This window comes from Ornithodoros turicata, chromosome 3, assembly GCF_037126465.1.
Source record: "Ornithodoros turicata isolate Travis chromosome 3, ASM3712646v1, whole genome shotgun sequence".
Taxonomy (NCBI): Eukaryota; Metazoa; Arthropoda; class Arachnida; order Ixodida; family Argasidae; genus Ornithodoros; species Ornithodoros turicata.
The window spans coordinates 32,832,487-32,860,443 of NC_088203.1; the positions used below are offsets into that span (position 1 = coordinate 32,832,487).

A 27,957-nucleotide genomic window follows, 5' to 3' on the forward strand; every position below is an offset into this window, starting at 1 on the left:
TTCTGGTTCCAATAAGATTAAATTATTTCTTTATTAATAATTTTTTTCATGCATAAAGGCGAAGAGAGTGTTGGTTAGCACTGAACATGGTTAATTGAAATGGTTAACGGTTAATCAACATCAAGATGGTTAATCGACATGCTCAATCAAAAGGGTGCACATCCACTGTATTGTTTCTAACACACACTTTCAATCTGGATTAATCTATCTCTGAGGCAATCTAAGCTCAATTATATGTACACTATAACGTCATGCGCACAAAGACAGTCAAAGAAGTCGTTGCCAATCATCCGGAGAATAAGCTAACATGTCATAAGAAAGACTTTACCAGAGATACTCAATGCCATTTATGTTAAGAATGTTTATCAGGGACTGAGAGGCGAACACTGCAGTTACCCGGCTATGCACACACGCCACCAGAAGAAGCTTCAATTCCATTGGCAACCTTCTGGAGTGAAGCCACAGGTCTAGAAGCTGGGTTGAGGAGCATAGTCTGCTCTACATTTGGTAGCCCGGACAATGAACAGCTAAGTCCGGCTGTTCCAAATTTTGCGCCAGCTTTGATACTGTGCTCCCGAGCATCGAACCATGGAAGTCTCAACGATACCAACTGCCGCACAATGCCGCAGCAGTCCAGAGGTAGATCCAGACCCGCAGTTTGGGGGCGGTTCGTTTGTCGGCGCGCGTAGTGGGGGAGGGAAAAGAGAGAAATCAAATGTATAAGCTGACGTTTGGGGGAGGGGTGACCGCCCAATCCCCCATGGATCTGCCACTGCAACAGTCATCAACCACGACCACTGATCGAGATCATCACTCCCATTGTGGTCCAAGTACCATCTCTGTGCAGACTCGACTCGACTCACTGCCCGACTCCTACCTCAAGTTGCTTCAAGCACGCTCATCCACACACCTCGGCATGGGCACATTTTTCGACGGCTTCCCGAATTCGGTATAACAACCGCTGCACCATTCACGCCATATTGCGAAGCACAACCCTCCAGCACACAGGCAACTTCACTGCTTCATGAACGTCATTCCATGCAATAGACCTGCCCTGTGACATGGCAACACTCCCCTGCCGACCGCGACACGAGTGCCTCACGCTCGCCCACCGGTTGCGATACGTTGTGGCAGCCAACTCCACAGCGGAGATTTGCGCAGCCGGCGCTCTGCGCTTCTCGCGGATAATGCAGCCTCGCCCTTCCTTGGGCCCCAATAGTTTTCTCTCCAGTGCCAGTTGCGGCACCATCCTGGGCCACGAGTTTGACCGCGCCTACACTACTTCATCACGTCCAGGCACCCTCCTCTTGCACCACTGGTCCTCGGCTTTCCAGCTACTCGATGTTGCGACGGGTTGCCAACGACTGCTGTGGTATGGAGTCATTCGGTAGCGCATCTTGTCCCGGGTCGTCATCGCTCACCTCATGTGGCTATGACACGGTTGTTTCAAACATTATCGCCGCTCTATGTCTGACGAGAGGAGTGATGTGGTGGCCTGCGGACAATGACGAAGTCACCCTGCTACGGATACGTGCCACCAAAATAAGCTTCATTTCTACCGTCGGCAATGTCCTGGAGTGAAGCCACGGGTCAGGAAGCTTCCCAGCACATCTGACCCTCCGGGACATTCCCTCATTGCCAACCAGTACTCATGTAGGGGAACACCATCTCCTCTACAAGTTCACTAACATACAGTAAACCCTCGTTAACTCGAACTCGCTTATCTCGAAATATCGGTTATCTCGAATATTTTTTGCGTCCCGATCCATGTCCCAATGCTTCCTATATATTTGGGCCCTTTTAAGTCGAAGCTTTTTTTTGCCCGAGTACGGATATCTCGAAATCCCATCACCGGTAGGTCTGCGTACCTACGGCTGATAACGTGCATTCTTCGGTCCCCCCAGGCTAGGTCAAGGTCAAAGCCTTTCAGTCCTAGTGACTCACGCCTCACGCGCCGCTAGCTGTGGCAGGCAGACAGCACTCCCCTTTCCACCCAACGTCACTCCTCCTCCTCCTCCTTTGCATTCGTCCGAGTATCTCTCGTTTTGTTCTTCGCGGCGCCATGATGGATGAACAAGGCACATGAAAGTCCCCGACTTTGGAGCGGAAGCTGGCACTTATCAAAGGCCTGGTAGCAAGTTCATCAAGCCAGTAGCATGAACTGTTTCATTCATGCGGGTTTCTGGTCTTCCACCGCCGTACCGGAGCCAGCAGACCACTTCAGTGGCTGTGATGAATTGTGCAACGACGTGATGCGCCTCGCACGTTTTGGGGAGAGTGACTTAGGACTTCAACATCGAGGACTATGCGCTTTACGACGGCGATGTTCCAGTAGCGGTGAACTGAGTGATACAGAAATCGTCGAGAGTGGCCGCGGTAGTGACGAGCAGGGAGGAGCGTCTCATGCGTTGCATTGAAGCGCTTGAAGATGCTTTCTTGTTCACAGACGCAAATGCCAAGCAGATTGCTATTACGGAGTTATTCAGTCTCAGATGATATTGAAAAATAAATGGCTTCGGAATTGTTTACGAGCCCTATTACTGTAGGAACGCTTTTTTTTTTTTACTTTTCATAACATAGCGCATTGTGGTAACATCGTGGCCACGTAATTTTCGCTGTTCGCTTAACTCGAAACCCCGCTTATCTCGAAATTTTTTCCGGTTTTTACGACTTCGAGTTATCGGGGGTTTACTGTATCTATGCAGGTACGATGCAAGTACCATTTCTCTTGGTGCACTTCGTACAGTCTTTACTTGCTCTCTGGCCATTCCGATTATTACTACGTCACTTAAGTCCACTGTCATCCAAAGCAACGTGTCACAGTCCTTGAAGTTATTCTTACACACCGTGAAGAGTTTCAGACAATGCTACCAGGTCCACCTTTGCAGAGGATTTTGGTATTTGTTTCAAATGTCTTACCTGAAGTGATACATTCCATTTGATGCATTGGCTTCAACAGGTGCAAATGTAATGACCTAAAACAGCAGAGTGCAGAGATTTCAATGGCAGTTCCCTGACATCTTTTTATATAGCATCGCTTACTTTGAGCAATACAACGGTTACAGTTAATATATAGTTGCCGACCAGTATTTTATTTGTTTGTTTGACAATGTAGAGGCAACAAAATTCTATTATATATATAGTATTCTATTCATATTCCAAAATTTCACTATTCACACGCATCTAATAATAATCATTTTGCAACATTAAACGTACTCTCAAATAACTTCAAAACTAGGCTGGAAATCAACAATGGTGCACCATGGGAGCAAAGGAACTTTCTGGAAGCTAGTGTTTGGTCGTTGACTGCATGAAACATCAACCATGTTGCCTGTTCACACGTTAGATCAATACACTTTCTACTTTCTACCACGTAGAGCTCAGAAAGATGGCAAAACAATAACACTCACTTTTTGATTCTTAGGAGAGCAGCCTATCCGTACAACTCTCATGGAGAGGTCCCTTCCCCTTGCTGAGTAGAGTATGTTTCCATCTTCTGCCACCACATGGACCTCAATCTCTGGAAATTAGACGAGAAGGATCATTGCAGCTCAGCTACATACATAGGAGTCGTATCTGGCATTAATTACGCATTATGTTATAGAAAATGGACATATCTGTGACAAAAATATGATGAAAGCATTCCTCATCTTTGCAGTCCCAAACACCCATCACATTTCAATTGACTATGCATGCATATGCTTATGCTTGCTGGTTATGCAAAATGCACTGGTATGTACCTAATTCGACCGGTAAAACAAAATTATGTCGTTCCCTGGCACCTGCTGGTGAGATTTACGGATAATTCACTGCATTCGAACGTTTCTCATTAATGTAACCAATGTAACCAAGTCATCTTTAAAATGCATCAACGTGGATGAAGCGGCGTACGGATACAAGACCACGGGCAGACCAAGTTTGGAACATCCGGGATACATGACAGGATTGCGAGCACATGTTATGTTGACAGATTGGCTGCCGCCGTTTTTGGATCTTGAGAATCCGATTGGTCGCCGCCAACGACAGTATTTTCGTGGATGATTCAACAGGGTTTTTGTGACAAACAGTAGCATCAAGTAAAATAATTAGGGGTGTGCAAATCCGAATATTTCAAGTCGAATCGAATATCGAATCGAATGGGGGGAAAAATTCCAAATACCGAATCGCATATCCAATATTTGTGTAAAATTTACAATATGTGACTTTCGCACTAAAAGTTTCCATTTTGTAGCCCATGGCTTTAGCGTAATTTTTCTGGCATTAACTGTCACGGGAGAGACATGCAATTCTTCTGTTTAAAGCCCCTACTCTTTAATTTTACATGAGAGTGCTTCCTGCTTTTCAGGTGAGCCTACACTTACTGGAGTACTGGAGTGGTTACCTTCATTTCAAAATTTTATGTTAGGCAGTAGCATGTTATACAGATGAGGCTGTAATTGTTTCAGACAACCACAGGCCATTTGTGAAACAAACGAATTGGCATCCTGCCTCAGTTTTGCCATGAACACCCTTTAGTTTCTTTGCACTCGTCCTAGGAAGTTGCACTACTGAAATTTTAGATGTAAAGGACATCTTTAAGACACCCTTCTTGTTCATGGGCTGTAGTCATTATTCAAGAGTCCTAACTTTTTAAAGGCAACCTCACAGACATCAAATCAAAGTCCCGCGTCGGCACCGCTAAACTGCATGTGGGAGGGGCGCTACCCTTTCCACATAAAATGTCTACAAAACTAACTTTGGATAACGTTATCTTAAACTAAATACCGTCCAGCCTGTGTTGGTCATGCAGCAAGGGCAGTTTCATAAAGGAGGCTTCACCTTATACACGGAAGCATCGGGTGAAGCCCACTTTCGGGTTGTGTCGTTCATATTCGTGGAATAGTCGAATATTCGAAAAATCGAATATTGAATATTCGATTCGCGAATCGAATAGTTCGAGCGTTTGATATTCGATTCCATTCGAGAATTCGAATATTCGCACACCCCTAAAAATAATTCCAGTTGCATAGTGATTATTGAAACCAGAGTTTGACCTAAGAATAAAATGTTTTTGCATTTTAGTGCCCTTTTAAAAAGGAAAGGGTGAACGTACATTGCGGCTTTTTTTGCTCATAAAAATCACAAAAAATGCAACGGATGAATTGTGTTCCTCTTGTGTTGGTGTCAAAGTAACAGAGTCTTTCATTGTGCAAGGAAAAATCTTTTCACTTTAGTGCCCCTTTAACATAGCAAGCTTGGCAAAGTTACCACCATGACATACAAAATGCTGTACTCACCAGCAAGCTCTTCTCCAACAGTTAAGCTTTGCTTCCCTTTGTAGGACACATTTACTTCAACAGGCTTCTCAGGATCACACGTTAAGTGCAGCTTGAGTACGGGGCCATTGATGAATGCGCGACCAATGCTGGCCTTGGTTCCCAGGGTGAATAGGCCGTAGCAGTTTGTCGGGCAGATGTTGAATTCACAGGGCTTTGGAGGGGAGCTGAAGTCAAACATTTTTCAGACAAATACTACTCAGTTCTAGTTCAAAACATATTGCCTCAAATTATGAGATAAATTCAACAAGTTGCGCACAAGTTATCAGTGGGAAAGGTATCACGCAGACAGATGTCCTGTCCTTTGCTGTCTACATCGTCTGTGCTGCTTTTAATGTACAGTGCTGGACAAAAGCTGACATTCCTTCCTCAGAGTGACACACTAGCAGACTTACAGACATGTGCCTAGGTAACCCAGTCACCTGTTTGCAAGTCCGTGTGGTAACATTCGCTGCTAGTGCGCCACTCGGAAGAAGGAATGTGCCAGAGCATGTTCCGTAAACTTTGGTCGAGCGTGTTCTGTACGACCGGAGCGTGTTCCGTAAACAGCACTGTACAGTGCCCCAGACCCCGAAACTGCCAATCCTTTTTTAGAGGAAGGAGGCATAGAGGAAGGGGCGGATCTAGAGAGCGGGATGAGGGAGCAATCAAGGTGTCCTGACCCCCTTCCTCAAATTCTGTCTTCACACAGTGTTTAGCTGACATAGATCGTGTATCCACCATGCTTGCCAAGGCTGGACCCCCCCCCCCTCACAGAAAAGTACTGGACCCACCCCCGGTTTGACCCTTGTGTGTTTTGGAGTTTTCCACGTTTTTCAAAAATCTGTGACCAAAAGTTGGCTTTCAGGAGCTATAAAATGAATAGAGTCTTGTGATCTGAATGCAAAGGCAGATCTTCTGATGGGAAATTGAAAGACGGGGCTGTCTGCATTTCAGTTGAGCATGACATGCTGAGCAGCTCAATTTCGTTGGCCTTGATTGATGGCTGATTTCGCACTTTCCCAGGTAGGTTCTCTCTTTCTTTTTTGTTTGTTGCTTTGTTCTTTGGATTTGATCCTGAGTGACAATGAAGCAAATCAGAAGGTAAAAACAGATTTTACCAACAGTTTAACCCTCGAGTAGCCTAACGTAACTAGAGTAGTCCAGCAAGTTCTCAAAAAATAATTACAAAAACACATGCACAACTCCACTGTGCTTTCACATTAAGTTCTCGCACATTTATGAAATAAGATAGGCAAAACTTGCCATACCTATCGCTGGCTGCATCTAGTGTCTACTTTAAAGTCTGATTGTGTCACTCCAACATACTGCGACTTTTAAGCACAATGGAAGATACTGACGAGGTGGCTGGATAATTTTTTTTTTTTCGTGCATAACAGGCATTCTAGGAACTGTGCCTGTAACAGGCAGCCGACATAAACAATCAAAGTAAAAACAGTAACTCACTTGTTTTTAAGAGCCACAGCAAAAGTACCAAAGGATGCCTTTCCCTTGCTGTCTGTTTTTACTGGAGGGGTAGGTGGAATAACCTAAGTCGTAGAATGTAACAAAGGGAGATCCATTAAAATTCTCCTGTAAGCACCTGATGCATTGGGTGCTAAGCCCCAGCAGCCAAAATGACACTATTGTCTCAACAAATGAATGGCAAGAATGTACCTTAATGCCTTCATCAATTCCTAACTGAATCTTGACATTAGGCTCTGCCGAGGGGTTGCCCCTGACATCCAAGAGTTGCACCGTCAATGGTTGCGGCATCTTTCCGTCAGGTGTGATTGTCACGGGCTGAAAGGACCCAAAAGGAAATGCTTAAAGGGATAGTTCTCTTCTCTCTCTCAGCACCAGTTCCCAGTATTTCGTTTTCATGGGTCGCGCATGTTCTACTTTCAGGGTCATCAAAAGGTGGGCTCAAGTGGGGCGTCCACACTTTGAGCTCACGCTCCCCTTCCATGCATGGAGTTGCGTGATGTTCTTTCGTCAAGCGGATTTGGCAGAGTTTGCACATTCCTTCGAATAACTTACCGTGTAAAAAAAAAAAAAAAAAGAATCTGGTACTCATATAAACCTATTAAATGATACCACTTTAGCACTAAACATATCCCAAACCAAAAATATGCCTATCTGATCACATAGAGAAAAACTGTCTGCCGCATAATTAGCCAAATGCCCCACGATGAAGCCGCATATTTTGAGCCGTTCTGCACTGTGTGCAGGATGTGTTCACTTTACTCAAGTTCTTAATGTATCAATCAGCTCAATGGACTACATTGGGGGAGTTGGTACATGTTTAGGACTTAACTGCAGCACAGAAAACAACAACGGTGTTAGACAGAGGAGACAGTACAACTACCGACTCACAACTAGTGAATTTTTATTCGAAAGGAACTCATTTACACATCTAACAGGGGCCCCTTTCGGATAAAAATTCACCAGTTGAGAATCTGCAGTTCCAATATCGCCTATGTCAAGTAATGTTGTTGCTATTTTCTGTGCTGCAGTCAAGTCCTAACCAATCAGTTCGCCCACCCCATGGCGAGGGACCTCCGTTGCCCTTGTTGAAAATATAGGGGTAAAAACAGGTATTACAAGGCTTAGCCCTGAAGCACAATGCTCCATTCATAAAGCTTGAGGTCATATTCATAAGTGATCCCATATGCAAACATTTTTCGCCTGGTAGAATACAAAACAAACATTGCCAAGACCATGAGCGCAAACCTCGTTAGCATTGTAGTCGAGGTAAGATATAGACACTGGGGGCCCTGGGGTGACATTCAGTCTCAGGTAGTCTTTGAGTCCTTTCCACTGAAAGCACACTTCCTTCGCTCCAAGCTGGGTATCCAGAAACTTCAAGCCTTTCACGTGAAAGCCACCACTCTAGACAAGAGAAGAAAGTGCACGTTAGGACACACAAACTTTGTTAAGTTGGAAGACACTATTCATATGTGCTGCGACGTCTCTTACCTGATCCAATGCTTTAAGGACGTCCGTGTAGTCGAGGCCCTCTGCAATGATGAGCAATTCTGCCAAATCTTTCATTTGAAGCTAAGAACAAAACAAGACGTGAAAGGGGAATGTAATATTCCTTCAAACTGACACGTGACGTATCTCCCCTCGTAAAATACATGCAGTGGCACCTTTTTGATTGAGTTCTGGTACTTGTCTGTGAGGGCGATCAGGATGTCTGCCTGATGAACTTGGCCAATGCGGACATTCGTTGTTCCTTTGCAGGATACTTTAAGAATGGCTGGCTCCCCGTTCCTGGGCCTTAAGGACAGCACAAAGTGTTCACGTCAGAAACTGACAGGGAAACATTTCAAAGGTTGGCTAGAAAACAAATGCAACTTTACGATGCTCTTGGGAGCATGCTTCCATATTCCATCTCATGATTTATGCATAGATAGGTAGGAAATAGTCGGTGTAGTTGACACGTATGCTTGGTGATGTAGGGCAGCAACAGACAAAGACCGGGGTTAGAACACAAAAAAAAAGGACACCATGACTGCCAGCTAGCAACTGCGTATTGTTAACAAAGGAACAGCAGTTCCTAACAAAATTCACAAGGTGAAGCAGCGTGCCACATCGTCCCGGGCGAGAGGAAACTTCTTCTTTCTCGTTCTTCCTCTCTGTTTTTCTTTTCTTTCTTTTTTCTTTTTATTATTATTATTATTATTTTTTGTTCCACGTTTCACTTCACTATCATGCGAAATCTGTCGGTGCTTTCGGTTTTGTGGACAAAGGCAGCAATCCCTCCTAGCTTTGGTAAGACGTGGCAGGTCGAAGACACTGTTGGTTGGCCTCAAGTTAGCCATTCTCGAAGACGTTGCAAAAAGACAACTCAGGTTCGACGAAGTGTGTGGGCCACTTACAGATGCTGATATTGTGAGCAACATGCGACGCGGAAGATGGCACCCAGACTCAACGCCCTACAACTCTATTTGTCGTATGAAGATAATGCCAAAAGGGTGTTCCATTACATCAACGCTCGATGTGGCATGTTTTCAGATCCGCGTGTCAAGCGCGAGCGACAGCAGATGACCACAGACTATTTTTGCTAATAAAAGTGACATTGACGTCGTTCATTCTTTTTGCTTATTCTTTAATTAAATTTTTGGATAATTGGATCAAATTTCGCGTTCCTGTCAGCACTGAATTAACAAAAGTTTAAGGTAATACGGTCAAACCTCGTTACAGCGCACACGTTTACTACTAATTATCGGTTGATGTCAAGTTTGGTTGGTCAGAAAACGTATGTAAATTTTGTTTTGATAGCAAACTAAGTTTCCCCTGGTTAGTGGAATTATCAGTTAGCACAAAGTGTCTCAGCACGACCTGCAAATGCCACTGCCCTTCCGATGGTTGTGACATGCGGCAGACAATGTCCCTTCCCTGCAAACTGTTCCCAAGGGATTAGCTCTCGAAGCAAGGAAGTGGAAAGGGTGACAGCAATAAAGGGTAACCCCAATAGGCAATACTCTATTGGCTGTGCATTTCTACCCTTTCTCACTCACTCACTCACACAGAGACACTTCACTTTACTTGTGCATGTTTCCAGTAATGTCACCTGCCTGTGTGTTCACATGCTTTTGGTTTACCGTTGGATGTACGCAGCAACATCTCGAAAATGAAAGACATTATGTTTGGACACAAAAAATGGATACGCTACGGGATGTTGACAGCGTCGCAAAAAAAGAAAAAGAACACCGCCCAGAAGCATGGGATCGTAGGATCAATGGGAGCTACTCCAACCAAACATTTGTATACGCTTGAATGTGAAGGACGTTACGTTCAATGATTTTGTATTGGCTGATGATGCCGTTGTTGTGGCACCTGAACTGACTGACGTGGAAATCATAGCCGTGTTAGACACGCCGACAAACTTCAAAGATACGTTCAGGGATTATGACGACACCATGGAGGACAGAAAAGATCCGGAGAAGCCTGTTGCAACAAACTTGGAGGAAGTTGATATGGTTCACATGCTTAAAGACCTCTTGTTCACGCATCTGAAGGTGTCTGAGGAAGAACGCTAAGGTCTTTCATTACATCGATAGGGTCGAAGGCATCATTGTGCATAATGCAGTCACCATGAAGCACAAAAAAATCAGATTTCTTTCAAATGTGTATGAATGCATCTGGAGTAACCTTTACACCTAGTGCCAAATTCCACAATTCATAAGCAGGGTTTATACTGTTACAACAAAAATCTGATATAACGAACAATTATGTAGCTCCCTCAACGAGCGGGAACGAGCACACTCCTCCCTATAACGAGCTTGCTATAACGAGGCTTGAATGGAATGGGGAGTAGATTTTCATGTAAAACCTTAATTTTCTTATGTGTGCTCACATTGAGTAACATGTTAGTACTGATGCACTTCGCCTTGTGTAGGAGTAGATATACTCAGCTCTTATTATTAATGTACATCATGAGGTGCATTTTAGAGCTCTTCACTCCTGTTATGGAGACATAGTTCAAATCGCAACTGGCCGCTGCGCCTTCGCAACTTTCACTTTGCTCCTGGCTCTACATGCATGAGCATGCGTTGTCCAGTAAACTCATCGCAGTGACCAGTGCATCAGATTTGAAGCAACTGCTTGCAAATGCCAGTAACTGCTTAACCAGTTACGTGCATGTAGGGTTCTTCATTTTCGGGTTTGATGATTTTTCAGATTGGGGGAGGGGAAATCGGGTGCTATTTGCACACGAGAATTCGGGGAGAAATCGGGCGCTACGATTTCTGTTTGGTATATCATCGGGGAATTTTCGGATGAAGCAAAAGGCATATGAAACAAGCCACTGCTGTGACACGGCACTGTGAAAAATTATCTTCACTGCACAGCATGCTCCTAGCCAACCATCATCTCGAATGGTATCGTTATCCGCCATGACTTGTTGAAAACCTGAGGCGTACGTCTTTTTTGTGACGCTTACGCCGTTCATTACTGTTATAAAAAAGGCGTACGCCTCCCGTTTTCAACAAATCAGGGCAGATAATGATATCACTTGAGATGATGGTTGGCTAGGAGCATGCTGTGCAGTGAAGATAATTTCTAAGAGTGTGGGACAAGAAACAAGAATCTTTATGTTTCTGCTTGGAACTGGGGCAGTGAATGATCGCAGTATTCAAACACTTCCCTGAGCTCCACAAAAGTTCGTCTTTGACTCTTGCAGGAGGGGTTATAAAAGGAGGACAACTAGGTTGTCATAAATAGCTCTCTCAGCTGTTGTAATGATTTATTTTTTGTCGACGGTTTACCTAGAAAAACAAGTTGAAGGACTGCAAAGATTTCGGGTAGATACCGGAATTTACCCTAATTGTTGAAAACTTGTTTTGAGAGGGGAGAGAGAGCTATCGTGAAAAAACAGGTTTAACCCGAAAACGAAGAACCCTTCGTACATGTCATTAAGTAGCAGCTGCACCGACGATGCTCACATGTGCACGACGTATGTCGTGCATTTATCTGGGCAAAACAAGTGAGAAGCCAACAGCTTTCGATTAGCTCAGCAAATCTGGATTGGCTACAGTGCGATAATGTCAATATCTAATTCATGGTAGCAAATAAGCTTTTAAAAGTCTTAGTTTTGACTGTTTCACAACAAGGTTCTCAGCTAGTAGCATCAACAGCAATGACAAGAACAGCCAATGAAAATGCTTTTCAGGAGAGAAATCGGGTTCAACCCAAAATTGGCTTCAACTTGAACTTGACTAACTTTGGCCGGGGGTAAATATCAGGCGCCTTTGGCTATTACCGTACCCTCAAAACAAGTATGCTTTAGGGTTAAACCTGGTAAAAACACATCTTACTGGGCCGATTCGGACCATCGTCACTTATGGTAAAACTCGAAATACTCCAAAAACACACTTGGCAAAGTGCCAATTCACACAAGGGTCTGCTAAGTGTCAAATCCCATAAATAGGTACACTTTTTTATACACTGAACTGGTCTGCAAAATTATGCATTATGACAGTACTTCGAGTCCAGCCAAGCAGGACACTGTGGGACAAATTTGCAATGGCAGGCATTTGCAGATGCCTTACGCAAACAGAACGTACTTGACGGTAAAAGAGAAGTCCACCGTGCGCCCTGCAGAGAGCGATATGTGGCAGAAAAGGGACTGTTTCACAGAAGATGGACAGGTAATGTCTGGAAGGTTGCCAGCCAGCAGCTGATCCTTGGTGTAGCTAGATGACCAGTTTGGCTTCATTTTGGCAACCATGTTAGCAGTTGGGGTAACCTTCTTCCCTGCCTCATCGTGCACTTCAAATTCTGCATGGAATAAAAGATGGCACACAATCTAGTCAGGAATACTGCTACATTGTTTGTTTGTAACAAAAATGTGCAAATCCCAAAGCACATGACATTCACGAACAGCACTCCCATGCAATACGGTGCACGAAAAGCGGGGTAGCTGTTAACAGCGTGCATTCACATGAAATTGAGGTTGTGAAAATATTACATTACTAGCAGGATTACCTAAGTAAAAAATGTTAACATGCAACAAGATTTAAACACGAACCAAAGGCAGTCCATGATTTGTACTATGCTGTGGGAATGCTACGACTTCACTTGACCAGTACTACCCAAAGATGGCATATGAATATATAGTATCATCCCATATCATATTTGCATGCAGGCAAACTTCACAGAGAAATACTGAAAATGGTTTTGTTCTCGCCAGGTTCTTACACTATCTTTGCTGTTGTCACACACATCTTTTATCTCCAGTTTTGACCCCTAAATATATGAACGGACAAATCCCTAAATTTAAAAAAAATATTGATACATGCCATCAGTGAGCTCACTTACTAAGATGTGTGATCGGTTCCCCGGCAACCCATGAGAGGTCTTGACCACTTTCCAACTCCACGCGTTCTCCGTTCTCTCCGAGGCAGGACACTGAGATGCGTGCGGCCTGGTGGCTCGGCAGAACTACCAGCATCCGCTCTACTCCAGACAGCTGCTTGTGATTCTGACAAAAGCATTCAGGGTTGACCCTTTAAACATTATACAAAAAGTAGCATTTCTCAGGCTCATACATTTAAAGTAGCACAGAAGTCATTTTTAACACCCGGTTTTCTTCCTATAAAACTGTTAAGTAGGCCAGTAAGATGCACCATGCGAAGTAATTCACAACACAGAGTCATAATTATCGCGGAAATTGGATTTAAAGTACGCCGCAAAAAGCGACCGCGCGCAACGGCGGTGAAGAGCAGTACCAGCCTGTGATCTGCCTGGAACCTCGCGCTGACGCTATAGAAAGAACGCTCGCTGATTGGTCTAAAGACATGTTGTCTGCTACTCCGCTGTCGTCGGCTACTCGGCTGTTCGAGGTTCTGAAAACGCCTTTCTCCTGGCTCGGTAATGATTTGGCCGCTTCTTCTATCCCCAATTCTCCAGGAGAACTGGCAAAACTGGTTTATAGCGGCAAAGGCCCAAGGCGCTGACCCCCACTGCCCGGCGAACCAGAACGAGTTCTCCTTATAATGTCATCCGTCACGTGGCATCATACCTTTTCATCCTCGTTATACCTGGAGTGGCGAGTTAAGGGTGAATGCGCGGAGCAATGTTTAGGTGAGTTTTTTTCTGGGAAACAAATTGCACACATCAAAACCTTTCGCGCTATTTGGTAAAATGACACATACTTTCATCAGACCTCTTAATTTGAAAATTTTTTGGATGGCCCTCTGTACTCCTTTAAGTAGTTTCCAAACTTATGTTATGCCACCATACCGTCTACCCCCCAAACTTTGTCTTGTATGATGACAAATAATCGGCCTTGCCAACACTGCTACCTGCGACTTGTGTACTTCCCCAAGACCTGCCAGGAATTGGCTGCGTCGAAGACTAGTTTGATCCTTGCTTTCGTCTTAGATGTGCATAGTGTTGTACGATACACATCGCTTAATATATCTCCTTGGTAGAGTTTTTTTATATCAATCTGAAGCTCCATTAATGCTGAAATATGGTAGATATCCAAAAAGCCAGGGAGCACTGGGAATCGAGTCACACACCTCTCGATTGCCAGTCAAGTGCGCTAATCACTAACACTTCGCTGATGGGTATGCAGAAGATGTTCTGAGTAAGAAGAAACACTGAAGAAGTGACAGTAGAAAGGATGTCTAGCATTTGAAAAGCTCTAGGCTTTTGACGTAGTACAGCAGTAGTAGTGCCGCGGATGTAGTACTGTGGCAAACCTCCTCAAACAGCGCATGTCCAAACCTCGAATGATCAGGTGGACAAAGAAGACAAAGTGCGTGGTACCACTCCACAACTAAGAACAATTGAGCGCCTGTATGCAATAAGGGGATAAGTTGAAAAATCCTAAACCGAGAAAACTGCAAGTGAATATTTGGTAAAGTAATTGCAGATGAGTTTCCTCGAATAACGCAAATGCAAAATGTGTAGCATATATGCATGCGTCTACTCTACATGCATGTCCCATTAGCATCGTTTCTGTGTGTGTGTGACTTAGCAGAAATTGAACAAAACCCAGGAGCATGACATATCCCCTTTTGCTATATAACAGCACACGCACACGGTTTTCGTGAAGGAAAAAACAGTTTTCACGAGTCGCGCATTCATGGTGACGGCAGGATGGCTGAAGGTACCTTCGTGCAGTGGAGCAGCCTAGATAGTGATTATCGTGCTGCTAAACGAGCACAATCTTGAAAACAATGTTCTGTATGGCCAGCAAAGTATGACTTATTAGCATAATGCACAAGTTTTTCTGATTACAAAGCTCAGTAGCACCGCTGACATGATCACGTGAGGTAGGAGGAACATGTTTCTCGAGCGCAAGTCGAAGTTTATTTCCGCATCGTAGCAAAAATTTAAGTTGCGCCATTTGTATGCATGTGTAGAAAAGGGGCCTGATCTGGCTCCATCCCATTGACACGTATGCATTTCCCATCTTATCCTGCTATAGCGAGTCAATAAATTGCAATACGGTCCTAAATTTTCTTTGACCAGTATAAACTGGTATGTAGATGTCATTGCAACAAAAATACTAAAAAGGGGATAATTCGACTTATCCCCTTATTGCGTACAGAGGTTCAATTGACACACTCACATTGCAGACGTTATCACTTATCATTGTCTAACTCCCCCCCCCTCCCCTTCGAGCATCCGTCAAGCTACCACGTCTCACTGTGCTTCACACCAAACTGTCATGGCTGCTCCCAAATGGCTGAAATACGAGAGAAAGGATATCAAAAGAGGCATGGTGGCATCGTACGTGAAGAACGAAGCACAGATTCTCCTCAGGGCCATCGAAAGTGACAAGTGTCATCACAGCGTATGAAAGCGCCAAAAGCTCCTCTGGACAGCTGCACATCCGTAATTCAAAAGAACCTATCCTGCGTCGAATCACGAAATCATGCAAAGCGCAGCAGACTTCGAGTTGAGCACGCCTGGTGAAGAAATTGTGAATTGCTTTCGCCACTGTAGTTTTCCGCTATCAGAGAACTCTGCATTAAAAGACCCGATTGGTTATTCGGAGGATGGCAGCCATTCTTACGGTCTCCTGCCTTCTACTTGCGGACTACATCGCAATTGACGATGGTGTTGCTGAGAGTTTGGCCAAAGATGGAATTTTAGATGATGTCCTTGCAAATGCTGAGAAGACCATCACCGGATGACGAACGTGTAGAGCCACTGCCGCAACGTGCCATCACAGAAGCACTTACTGTTTTGGACGATTTCTGCTTGAACGCTCCTGGTAGTGCAAGTGCGGTGGCAAACCTAACCGCGCTCCGAAAACTAGTTCTATCAGCGCAAATGAGATTGCAAGAAAACCACACTGACATCTTTTTTTTTTTTTTTTTTTCTGAGGTAGAAGTGTCTTCATAATGGCAAATACACTTTTTGCTATGTGGCCCATTCAATAATTCTGACATTTTTGATTATTACGAGGATGCCACAACAGTGTCCGAGGTCCCCTGACGGCTTCAATAGCATTTCACGAACATCCATCGAGTCGAGGACCATCCAAATCAGTGTGTATTTCAAAGTGGCCACCATTCAATTCAAGGACCAGTGAATGCACGTGTGACAGCAATAGAGGGATCCATGACTGCACTTCAGCTGCCACTGAATACAAACATGTAGTGATATGGGACTTTGGTTGTTGCTTTATTAAAGAACTGCTCTGGTTTTCTTCCTCGTTTCTGCGCAGTGCACTGCTCTTACCTGTACTTCGAACTTGGCTACTATTCGTTCATCTTTGGTGACTTGACGCAAAGTGATGGGTGGACCAGTGAGAGTTCCCTTGCAGCTGTTGGACAAATCAACTGTGTACGTTGGCAGCCCTTGCTGGCGTGGCGCATGGAACTGTCGTGGGAAACACAGAAAGGACGGTTGAAGTTTTGCAGAGTGCCACAGCGCCATCTAGACAAACGCTTGAGAGACTGTTTCGAAAGCATACACGAGAAGGAGTACTTAGTAACAAGCAGGTGTGCAATAAGCGACTACGGCTTAAGCGGACATTAAATGCATTCGGTTTGACAGCACTAAAGTCTGTGATTCGACACAACTGGTTTTTATGAGGGACTACTGTTTAGGCAGGTACATATTAAAGAGGTTCCACTGCACAGAATAAGAAAGTTTGTGGGAGATAATTCCCGAGTATTTTGCGCAGTAATGGGTGAAGACAGTATACTACCTTGCAGACAGCCACAAACTTTGGCTCGCATGTGTAATTTCCAGCTATGTCCAGCACAGCCAGGTCAAATACAGGTGAGCCTCCATTCTCAAACACCAACTGCTCCTTTGCATCAGGCAGGACCTGAAGCTCATGTGCTGGACCTGCACAAGAAAAGGCGGCACTCCAGTATGAGCACTTGACGAATGACAGAGAATGTTAGATGTTGCATTTTTCAGTTTGTTACTGCCTGCAGAAACACAGCAGGAATGCCCTCCTAGTGGTAAGGCATACGAATTTTTGGGATCTTTATTCAGCATGCCAACAGACACGTGAGAGCTTACAACATTTAGGTTATAGAAACAGTGCATGGGGCACTGTAATGCTTGTGTGCTAACAGGCATACAGTATAAGTGGTTAAATTCGCAGGCTCAATAATTCGCAAATTTGCGTGGAGCCAGGATCGGGCAATTATTCGCGGCACCGCTGTGCGTCGACCGTGCATCGGGAGTCTTAATGGGCCCCTCCACACTGAACTTCTAGGAAGAAGTTAACAAAAGGTATCACAACTGTGTAATAACCCCTTGCATTTGTCTTCCTTTTGAGCCCTTCTGACTGAGAGGGCGGCGATTAGGGGTTCCTTACTTGGCTGGTATCTGGGTCATTGCCGAATTGACCTGTCTCACGTCATTCTTGTCACCGTATAGATAGAGCCTGAAGTTTTAGGGTTTTACCCGATTCTTCCCCGAATTTGCACCCCGAATTGAAGGTTGCCGCTTTAGGGTGAAACCCGATTTTTACCCGGCAAATTGCCCTCACTGGGATCGCTGTAGGAATGCACAAACTTACTTATTTGGCAGCAAATGCAGTTCCATCACCGTTTGTACCAAACCACTACACTTTCTCACAATTTTCTACAATTTTCTTTCTACAATTTCTCCTCGAATTTAGCATACTGGAAGTTTTTTCACCTGAATTCGCATGAATTTAGTGCACATATTTATTTACCTGATTTTTACCCCCCGAATTTAGAAAAAAATATTTCCCGAAAACTTCAGGCTCTACGTATAGAGCTGGTACAATTGGCACTCGATAGTGACGTTGCAACTTGTACAAAGGCCGACCCGCATGGCAGCGTGCTAAAAGCCATATACACTATGCTGGACGATCGAGGCTTACAAGGAACTGCAATCGCAGGGTGCCGACACCCACGCGGGATTATTGAAGGCTGGACTACTTTCTCCACTTGCAGAGGAGAAGGGGTACAGTGAAATAGCATAAAAAACGGCATACAAATTTTGCCTCAGCGTCCTGGTTCAAATTTCTTACGTATTGCAATACGTATTTTTCTGTCATTGGGTCGAATATTTCAGGGAACTTTAAATTCGCGAAAAAATGAGCGCTCGTGAGTTTCGCAAAAATAAGTTCCGCACGAAAATTACCACTCATACAGTATGCTAAAGTGCTGTATTTCAGGCATCTACAAGATGGCATTACCACAACCAGCGTCTACACTCAAACCATGACCAACACACAGTGAACGTTTTGAGAGGAAGTGCAAGCTGTTATGCTGTGTGGTTGCCCCCTCTAACAACAAACTGTTGCAGTTGAAAAAAAAACTTCAACTCAAGTAATGGCTGACAGATAATACCTGGTAGCAAACGGATCTTGAGTGACTGGGTGTCATCGTGAAGGCCTGGAATTCTCACTGTCAGTGTGAAACTCTGATAGAGAAAGCATGTTACCAGAAATTAGCAAGATTATCAGTAAAGCACTATAATACATATTGGGTTTCATACATTTGCAACTATAGTCACATCTTTCATTTGATGCTATGTAGCCACTGACAAAAATTGATGGAAGTTTGAAAGAAGGTGAGTTTGGTTGAGAGTATGTGCAGTAAACAAAGATTAATTCAATCCAGCTGAAAGAGACAATGAGGCTTCAAAGACAGCCAGGAAATCACTGTCATGTGATGTGTAGTCCTGTTCGCAACCACCGGCATCTGAAATGAGTTGCAACAAATGGTCTGGAACCAAATTTTCTACATGGGGATCCTTATTCCAAATAAACGCAACAGCATCCACAGTCATATCACACATGCACGAGAGCAACATCTCACATGATGGGCTCACGAGAAGGGAGGACTGCTTTTGTTGGCTTTTTCCGATATTGAAGTCTTTGTCAGGTCATGTCAAGTATGTGATATAGTCGAACCCGCATATATCGAACTCGAAGGGGATGGCAAAATATTATGATATATCGGTAATTTGAGGTATCAGGTCTGCACATATTAGCAGCGACTGAAGCACCTGCACACAACACTAACTCCCCGTGGTCATGAAAAAAGACAAAAGTAACAAAAACGTGACACACTTTATTTAACAGGTAGCAAAAAATTGGTGCCCTTAGCTTGCGTCTTGTTGCAGGTCATGACATTCAGCGCACGTGACTCAATCTTATCAAGATGCTCTACGTTTGTAAGGCCGGAGCCTTCCATTGGTACGCAGCAGCGATGACGATGAATAACTTGGGACACTGATATCAGCTCAGTGGCTGTCAGTGACGGCTGCTGTTCCTCACTCTGCCGGTTCTGTCTGCTTTGTCGGTACCGGCAATGTCCACCACAATGTCTGTACCAGTCTGTTCTGCCACAGCTTGTATAGCATTGTCGACACCGCTAGCACTCACATTTTGGGGGAATGACACCCGGGAACACCGACAGCTGATGAAGCACAGCGTCTAAACATCTCACGTTGTTATCATCCTCCATTACAAAATATGCATGCATATCGGCAGCCGCGACAAGTCCGGCCCTCCCAAAGCAGTTTAGTATGGTGATTTGTTTTACATTAGCCCAAGCCCCGGCAATCATTTGCATGGCTCTGAGCAGGCCTACGATCTACTTGCAATTCCATGCCCATTCAAAGGTTCACAAGGAGCTTCGCAGCCTCGCCTTTCTCCGCACCAACACAGTGTGTGCGCCGTGTACAACGTCTTCTCTGGCCCCCTCGTCCACATTTTTACACTTTCGTCCCACATGCTCTTACTTCCCACCCTCCTCCCCAAGGGTGCAAGATTGCCGACTAAGAGTTTGGGAGATGCCGCCTTTTCAGGGGCCTGACGTTCGATATATTGGGTGTCCCAAGGTATGAAGGTTCGATAGAATCATATTTCTGCGCTATACTTTTATGCGTGATTTTCAGGGGGATATTTTGAGTTTTCGATATATGCAATAATTCCAGATATACGGGTTCAAAGTATGCGGGTTTGACTGTACATATGGCTACATTACAATCTCATGCAAGCAGTTTCAGAAAAGACTCAGGGTAGACTAGGGTCACAATACCAGTTAGTGCAAAGTGTGTGCAACAGCCCAGTGCTCATACACTTAGGTGTTGTGAAAAGTACCTAAACAGCCAAAACTACAGCAGGGTTTGCATGTCATGTCAGCTTTTCTGACCCAACCGATGAAAAGCTCTCTTGTGTACCAGGATTGTGTGCTGCACTGGGACTATGTGTGAATATGTGTCTCATTTTTCTGATTCTCTCTTTTAAAGGACAACGGAAGCGAAATTTGTCCATTGCAAAAAAGGGCCCGAACAAGGTGTATATATTACGTAGAATTATGGTGCAACTAGTATTTTGCGAGTACGCTGTACGGATGCGCATATTTTTGACGGTTACGAGCGCGCTGGGCCGCCCACCCGACACGATCGCCCATGGAGCGCGCGCTTCCGCAAAGCATTGTGGGAAAATCTGAGGAGCACGTAACGTCAAATATCTCTTGAGCTCCATGTGCGGCTGCCCGATGAATGGGATAAACGCGGCGAATTTCAAATAACGCCTGAAGATGTTTGATTCGGAAATCTCGTGGAAGTCTGAAGGCGATGTATCCTATGAGAGATGGGTTCGTACATGCTTCTTTGTCTCAGTTTTTTGCCTGTAGCGGGAATCAGACGTACGCCAAAATGCCAAGTGGAGGTAAAGATATGTGCCTTCCGTTTTCGTGAAAATACAGAAGGGGCCGCTCCTTCTTTCAGCCTGATGTACTTCGTTGACAAGTCGAGGTTAATGAGCACATCCGGATTTGTTTTGAACCATTCGTCAACAATATGTCTGCGCGCTACTTGTCTCGTTTCACCTGTCTGCAAGTAGGCATACACGGATTCGCAGCGAGAGTAAGGTTCCTGTCTTTCGGAAACAATTGGAATATGACAGTCATAAAAAAAGTCAGACATCGGCAGAATTTGAACTTCGCATCTCTCGAATGCCAGTCGAGCGCCAATGGCCAATACGGCCACGGAAGCTGGTACAGCGTGCTTGTTCCGAAACATATCCTGGCCGAACGCAAGGTAAGACAGCCAGCAATGTAAGCAGCAAGACTCTCACCCCTAGAGAGAATGAGATCACCTTCCTTTGGATGGATTTTGGGGGCCAGCCTCGGTAGTGTTGTCTTTGTAATAAACGTCACTCGATGTTTGACGCTGTGTTTGTGATGTCTATCTGTGTGTCGTTTGTGCAAGGAACACTATGTCCTCCGGTTGCCGAAAGGAAGTCTGCAACATGCTGTAGCACAGCCAGGAACGACTTCACAAGCATGTACAATTTTTCTTGTCGCGAAAACCGACCTCCGATCGCAAAACAACTGCGAAATGAAAGTCAGGAACTCTGACAGGAGAGACAACGTGCGTCACGTGCGTGGTCTGCTACGGCGGTGCGGCGACGCTCGCCAGGGGCTCAGAGTGCTCCACGGACGAATTTTATATAGAGATTGTGGTGGCATTATATACGTAAATCTAAGTCGAATTCCGGATTGTTTTGGTACACATCGCAATATGAGGCAAACAGCTTTGTAGCTTATTTTGGCTTCCATTGTCCTTTAAGATATACCGTGTCTGTTTCAGAGAAATTTACCCTCCTGCTGCATCCATACAGTCATGCAAGATGGACAATTAAAAAAGACTGAGCACAACAGCTGAGGGAATACTCGAAATTTCGAAAAATAAACGAATATCTGATGCTATTCGAGCGCCTAACCTATTTTCAGAATTCAAAATTTGTGAACATTTTTCTCATAGTACTGAAGCAAGGTATCATTATTGCCAGTCTGCAACTCAGCTTCACCTCATTACATCCACGAGTTAGATGAAGCCCACTTCACGTTACCGCCATGTTTTTTTTGTGTGTGTGTGTGTGTGGCCCCATTCTACAAGTGGGCTTCACTTCATTACACTCTAGCATTAGGTGAAGCCCGAATTACACTGTTTGCAATATTCTGTCAGAAGCGTATACGAAGAGGGGAGTCAAGTCCTGTAGATCACATAGACAAAATACTCTTCAGTGTCAATAATCTTCAATAGTGTCAAATCTTCTTCAATAAATCTTCAGTGTCGGTTTCTGTATTTTGTCTATATAATATTCTGTCACTAAAGACTACAAATTTTTGTGAGCTCATTGTCAACTCTTGGCATTGCAAGTTCCAGTAAATGTACTCCCAATTTTGAGAGTTACGTTCAGTACCAGATGGAAATACGTATGTGCAGCTTCTAAAAAAGTACAGGAAATTCACAATGTAAACATAGAAAAAAGGAGATGCACACAAAGCAGGCTGCATGGAACATGTTGACTAACTCTCAATGCAGTTCATCCCACTAATACAGTCTACCATACACAACACAGAGGGACCCTTCACTCACGTTATGTTATGCTGGGTGAAAAGGCTCACATGTTTGGAGCAGAAAATCATCTAATGAGCACAACACCACAAAATATTTCACCATGAGGTATTCAAAATTATTCGAATGGAGCCTTTTCCGATTATTCGAATTCAATTCACCAACTGAAGAAATTGTTCTAATTTGATTCACAGTGTAAGTGAAACATTCTTAAACTATTCGCAATGAAACTTTCCCTATCTGCACAGACCTACTGAGCACTCAAGCTGACGTTCCCATGCAATACTGCTGTTACGGCTAGTCTTTTTCTAACAAAGGAAACATGTGATGCTTATGTCTTGGCTTGTGCACAATACAAACTGCTAGAAAAACAAAAGTACCGAACACAGCAACTTACTTTCCCCGAATTTGACTCCACAACTCCTTTTGCTACGATGCCCTTGATGATCAACGAGTTGCCTTTTACCGCAGCGTTGTCATAAGACAGGTCTAAGCCGCTGAAATGTAACGTAACAGTGTTACCAGAAAGGATTGCATAACAAACTTAGTTTGACAAGCAGAACTAATTTTTCAAGTATCTAGGAAAAGTAAGGAACGATGAGCACTAACCTAGCCTTCAATTCAGGTTTCAAGTCAGGCAAGGGTTTTGTTGCATTGCCGTACTTGTCGAGAAAGTCCAGTGGAACTTGGAATGGCATGCCGACACGAAAGGGACCCTCCAGGTATCCGACATTGAACTTGTCTGGAGCGGCCTCTGTTGGCATTTAAAGACACGACATGTACATAGAATGAAACTGCCACAAAACACACTTAGAGCAATATATATATATATTAGGGGTGTGCGAATCCGAATATTTGAAGTCGAATCGAATATCAAATCGAATGGGGGAAAAAATTTCGAATACCGAATCGAATATTGAATATTCGTGCAAAATTTACAATATGTGACTGTAGCACTAAAAGTTTCCATTTTGTAGCCCATGGCTTTAGTGTAATTTTTCTGGCATTAACTGTCACAAGAGAGACATGCAATTCTTCTATTTAAAGCCCCTACTCTTTAATTTTACATGAGAGTGCTTCCTGCTTTTCAGGTGAGCCTACACTTACTGGAGTACTGAAGTGGTTACCTTCATTTCAAAATTTTATGCCTGGCAGTAGCATATTATACGGATGAGGCTGCAGTTGTTTCGGACAACCACAGGCCATTTGTGAAACAAACGAATTGGCATCCTGCCTCAGTTTTGCCATGAACACCTTTTAGTTTCTTTGCACTCGCCCTAGGAAGTTGCACTACTGAAATTTTAGACATAAAGGACATCTTGAAGATCCCCTTCTTGTTCGTGGGCTGTAGACATTTTTCAAGAATCCGAACTTTTTAAAGGCAACCTCACAGACATCAAATCAAAGTCCCTCGTCGGCACCGCTAAACTGCATGTGGGAGAGGCGCCGCCCCTTCCACAGACGATGTCTACAAAACTAACTTTGGATAACGTTATCTTAAACTAAACACCGTCCCGCCTGTGTCGATCCTGCAGCAAGGGCAATTTCGTAAAACAGGCTTCACCTCATGCACGGAAGCATCAGGTGAAGCCCACTTTCGGGTTGTTCTTTTTTTTTTATTGCGTGTTAGCGCCGCGAAGCAACTGTGGATATGAGCGGCGTACAGATGTGGACAGACGGAGAGAGGACAGCAGGAAGGAGTGGGGGACAGGGGGATTAGTATGTGTCCTGGGCCGACTTCAGGGGGAACTGTGCCGACATTCGTCTGGAAAGTCTTCGGAAAACCCAGGGAAAACCTCAGACAGCACAGCCGGAGGTAGGATTCGAACCCACCACCTCCCAGTCTTCAGCACGACCTTGGTTACCACCAACGAGCGGACGCCTTAGCCCACTCGGCCATGCCGCTGGTACTTCCGGGTTGTGTCGTTCATATTCGTGGAATAGTCAAATATTCGAAAAATCGAATATTGGATATTCGATTCGCGAATCGAATACTTCCAGCGTTTGATATTCGATTCGAATTCAAGAATTCAAATATTCGCACACCCCTAATACATTTGAAAAGGGTTAAAAATTGGGCTGTTCGGTTTTCTGGAATCATGATTAAAAGCGTTAAAACTAGGGATGTGCGAATATTCCAAAGTTAGTTTTGTAGACATCGTCTGTGGAAGGGGTGGCGCCCCTCCAACATGCAGTTTAGCGGTGCCGACGAGGGACCTTGATTCGATGTCTGTGATGTTGCCTTTAAAAAGTTGGGAATCTTGAATAATGACTACAGCCCACGAACAAGAAGGTTGTCTTAAAGATGTCCTTTAAGTCTAAAATTTCTGTAGTGCAACTTCCTAGGGCGAGTGCAAAGAAACTAAAGGGTGTTCATGGCAAAGCTGAGGCAGGATGCCAATTCGTTTGTTTCACAAATGGCCTGTGGTTGTCTGAAACAATTACAGCCTCATCCGTATAACATGCTACTGCCCGACATAAAATTTTGAAATGAAGGTAACCACTCCAGTAAGTGTAGGCTCACCTGAGAAGCAGAAAGCACTCTCATGTAAGATTAAAGAGTAGGGGCTTTAAAGAGAAGAATTGCATGTCTCTCTTATGACAGTTAATGCCAGAAAAATTACACTAAAACCATGGGCTACAAAATGGAAACTTTTAGTGCGAAGGTCACATAGTGTAAATTTTGCACGAATATTCTATATTCGATTCAGTATTTGGAATTTCTTCCTCCATTCGATTTGATATTCGATTCGACTTAAAATATTCGGATTCGCACACCCCTGGTTAAAACCCGAGTGCCGGGGAGCTAAAAAGAAGGACACAGACACATTGCAATGTCTGTGTGTCTTTTTAGCTACCCGGCACTGGGGTCTTAATGCTTTTAGTCATGATATATATTTATTAATCTGGAAGGGACAGCTGTACAACTGTTCATTGAACTTGAGGAAATGTTACCTCTCCGTGAGTTACAAGCAGTAGTTCGAGGCATATAGGAAAATCTAGCTACATGTTCACATCCCAGTTTTGTTTCAGTGACATAAGCATGTGCACCTGCACCTCTGTAGACGCCACAAGGATGCACTATTCGGTAAAGGTGACTGAGGGCAGCTTTGAAATTTATGTATAATGTAAAACCCCAAGATTAGGGAACACAAAGGGACATATACAAACACGAAGTCTCAAGTCACACGAAGTCTCAAGTCTCACGAAGTGTTCCCTAGTCTCAGAGTTTTACACTATGCATCGACTCCACCAGCTCGCTTGCTTCTTAGCCATCTTTTCGTTGAAACTTAGTCACGTCCGAAACCGTTGTGTGCCACAACTGTTGTCTTTCTGTACGATTTCACTGATGGCTATTCCAACGTGCAGTCTAATGTCAGGTATGCTTGCACCACCTGGGCAGCATCCCTGGAAGCTGTGGTCAGCTCTTGATACAGTGCAGTCCTGTTAATTCGAAATCTCTTAATTTGAAGTTCCGGATAACGTAAACTGTCGATAGAGTCCCGTCAAAGTCATGTATTTCAATGGGGTAAAAAACCCGGTGCTTTCATCATATGAACTTGCACAGTACGTTCTGCACGTGCACAATGAACGTTCTCGATTCAAACAAGATTTCCCAGCCGCGCCCGACTTCTGACTACACATCAGCTCAGAAGCTCGCAGTCGCACTTGTGCACTGCTGGCATAAGAGTGCTGGCAGGGACACATTTTTTTGTAGGAGTTATGTCTACGTATTACTTAAACCATTTCTCATAAAAGTGATACTTGTGTAGAGGAAAAAGGAGCAAGGAAACATTATTACTTTGCAGGACAGTTCCTGAAGGTAGTATGTTTGTATCACGTGGTAAAAAAATGTTCAATGCCCATGCTTAAAGCCATTAAATTTCTGCAGTAAAATATTAGCTGCACTGCAGCTGTCTTTAGGTTCCACATAAAGAAAGGAAACACAATGGAATAAGTCAGCACGAGCTGATTAACAAGTCCAAGTAGCTATTGTGCTTTAGCATCAATAGATATTTTGTGCTTTGATTATACTTAGTGAGTGTCATTTTGTTTCAAGACAACGGAAACCAGCCAAGAAAGCCAAGCCAAGAAAGCCAACCCAAGAAAGCCAAGCCAAGAAAGCCAAGCCAAGAAAGCCAACCCAAGAAAGCCAACCCAAGAAAGCCAAACCAAGAAAGCCAACCCAAGAAAGCCAAACCAAGAAAGCCAAACCAAGAAAGCCAAACCAAGAAAGCCAAACCAAGAAGCCAACGAAAGGTCAGCCTTTCGCGCAGCCCCTCATCTTTTTACTCATGTACGTAGAACAGTCTCATTGGATCGCTCTCAAATAAGGTGCAACAACAACTACACATGATGTTCACGTTGCTTCATCTTTTTCACCGTAGTGTTGTGCCCTGTCTGCGAGTGCCCCCTTATTGCTGGGCGATTCCACGCGAAATGATCCAGCGGACCTGCTCGGCCCCCACAAAACGATCCCGGATTTTAACAAAATTTTTTTTAGCAGTCCCTAATAGTGCAAAACGACACACCACGAAACATTTTTTCTCAAATCTCAATGCGGCAGGTGCTAGACACGAGGAAAGTTCGCAGCGCTGGCGAAAACCGTGCCTGGCGTGAACGGCAGGTGCGGCTCATAGAAAGCACCTAGAACTGTGCGGTTTTCTTCTGCGTATAGAGGAAACCATGCTCTACACAGTGTCAAAATCCCAGTTGTCGTGCTGTAATCGGTGCAGGTATACAAAGGCCGGAAGTTTCTCAATTTTCCTCCTACTTCGCGATTTTTTTGTGGAAGACCAAACTATTGAATTTTGATGAATATTTTTTCCTGTCAAGGCCCCAATGAATACTTCAACAGGAAAAATCGCCAGACACGTAACTTTCATAGTCATTGCAGGAAAAAAAGAGGAAGTATGCGATTTTTCCAAAATTCTCTACAATCGAGCGTAAAACACGCAATGAAGAGGTCGGAAGAGACGCCTGAAACCAACGCAGTTTTATAGAGCGAGCCTTCCTCTACAACATATTAAAAAATCTCGAGGGTGTTTTTTCGTATACAGGAGAAAATATTTTTTTTGTAGTAGAGGGTATTACGACCACAGTGACCCACGTTGCATGTATCCAGTGGGGTGCTATACTTTTTTTCTTGGGCTCCTGTATTAATTCGTTTTATTTTTAATTTTTCTCTGGCCTAGTTGTGTTTTAATGAGCAAGCAATATGCTGTGGCACAGAGTCCTGCAAGGTTACCATAATCTTTGCTTCTGTAGCATAACAGGCATATTGCAATCCTGGGTGGTTAAGTTTATGGCATTGTTTCTGGTGTGC

General features: G+C 44.2%; 1 protein-coding gene across 3 annotated transcripts in view; it reads right to left on the bottom strand.

Moving 5' to 3' along the window:
* The window catches only part of LOC135388394 (structural maintenance of chromosomes flexible hinge domain-containing protein 1-like), a 127,805-nt gene that overhangs the window by 32,505 nt on the left and 67,343 nt on the right, over positions 1-27,957 (bottom strand). For all 3 annotated transcript variants that reach the window (XM_064617953.1, XM_064617952.1, XM_064617954.1), the window contains 15 exons: positions 23,241-23,385; positions 23,029-23,128; positions 18,605-18,677; positions 16,975-17,117; positions 16,503-16,643; positions 13,122-13,284; positions 12,368-12,581; positions 8,447-8,576; positions 8,274-8,354; positions 8,028-8,186; positions 6,972-7,097; positions 6,762-6,844; positions 5,277-5,482; positions 3,411-3,520; positions 2,920-2,975 (listed from right to left, as the gene is read on the bottom strand). In XM_064617953.1, the coding sequence (XP_064474023.1) occupies positions 2,920-2,975; positions 3,411-3,520; positions 5,277-5,482; positions 6,762-6,844; positions 6,972-7,097; positions 8,028-8,186; positions 8,274-8,354; positions 8,447-8,576; positions 12,368-12,581; positions 13,122-13,284; positions 16,503-16,643; positions 16,975-17,117; positions 18,605-18,677; positions 23,029-23,128; positions 23,241-23,385 (1,930 nt within the window). The remainder of the gene's footprint in view (positions 1-2,919; positions 2,976-3,410; positions 3,521-5,276; positions 5,483-6,761; positions 6,845-6,971; positions 7,098-8,027; positions 8,187-8,273; positions 8,355-8,446; positions 8,577-12,367; positions 12,582-13,121; positions 13,285-16,502; positions 16,644-16,974; positions 17,118-18,604; positions 18,678-23,028; positions 23,129-23,240; positions 23,386-27,957) is intronic.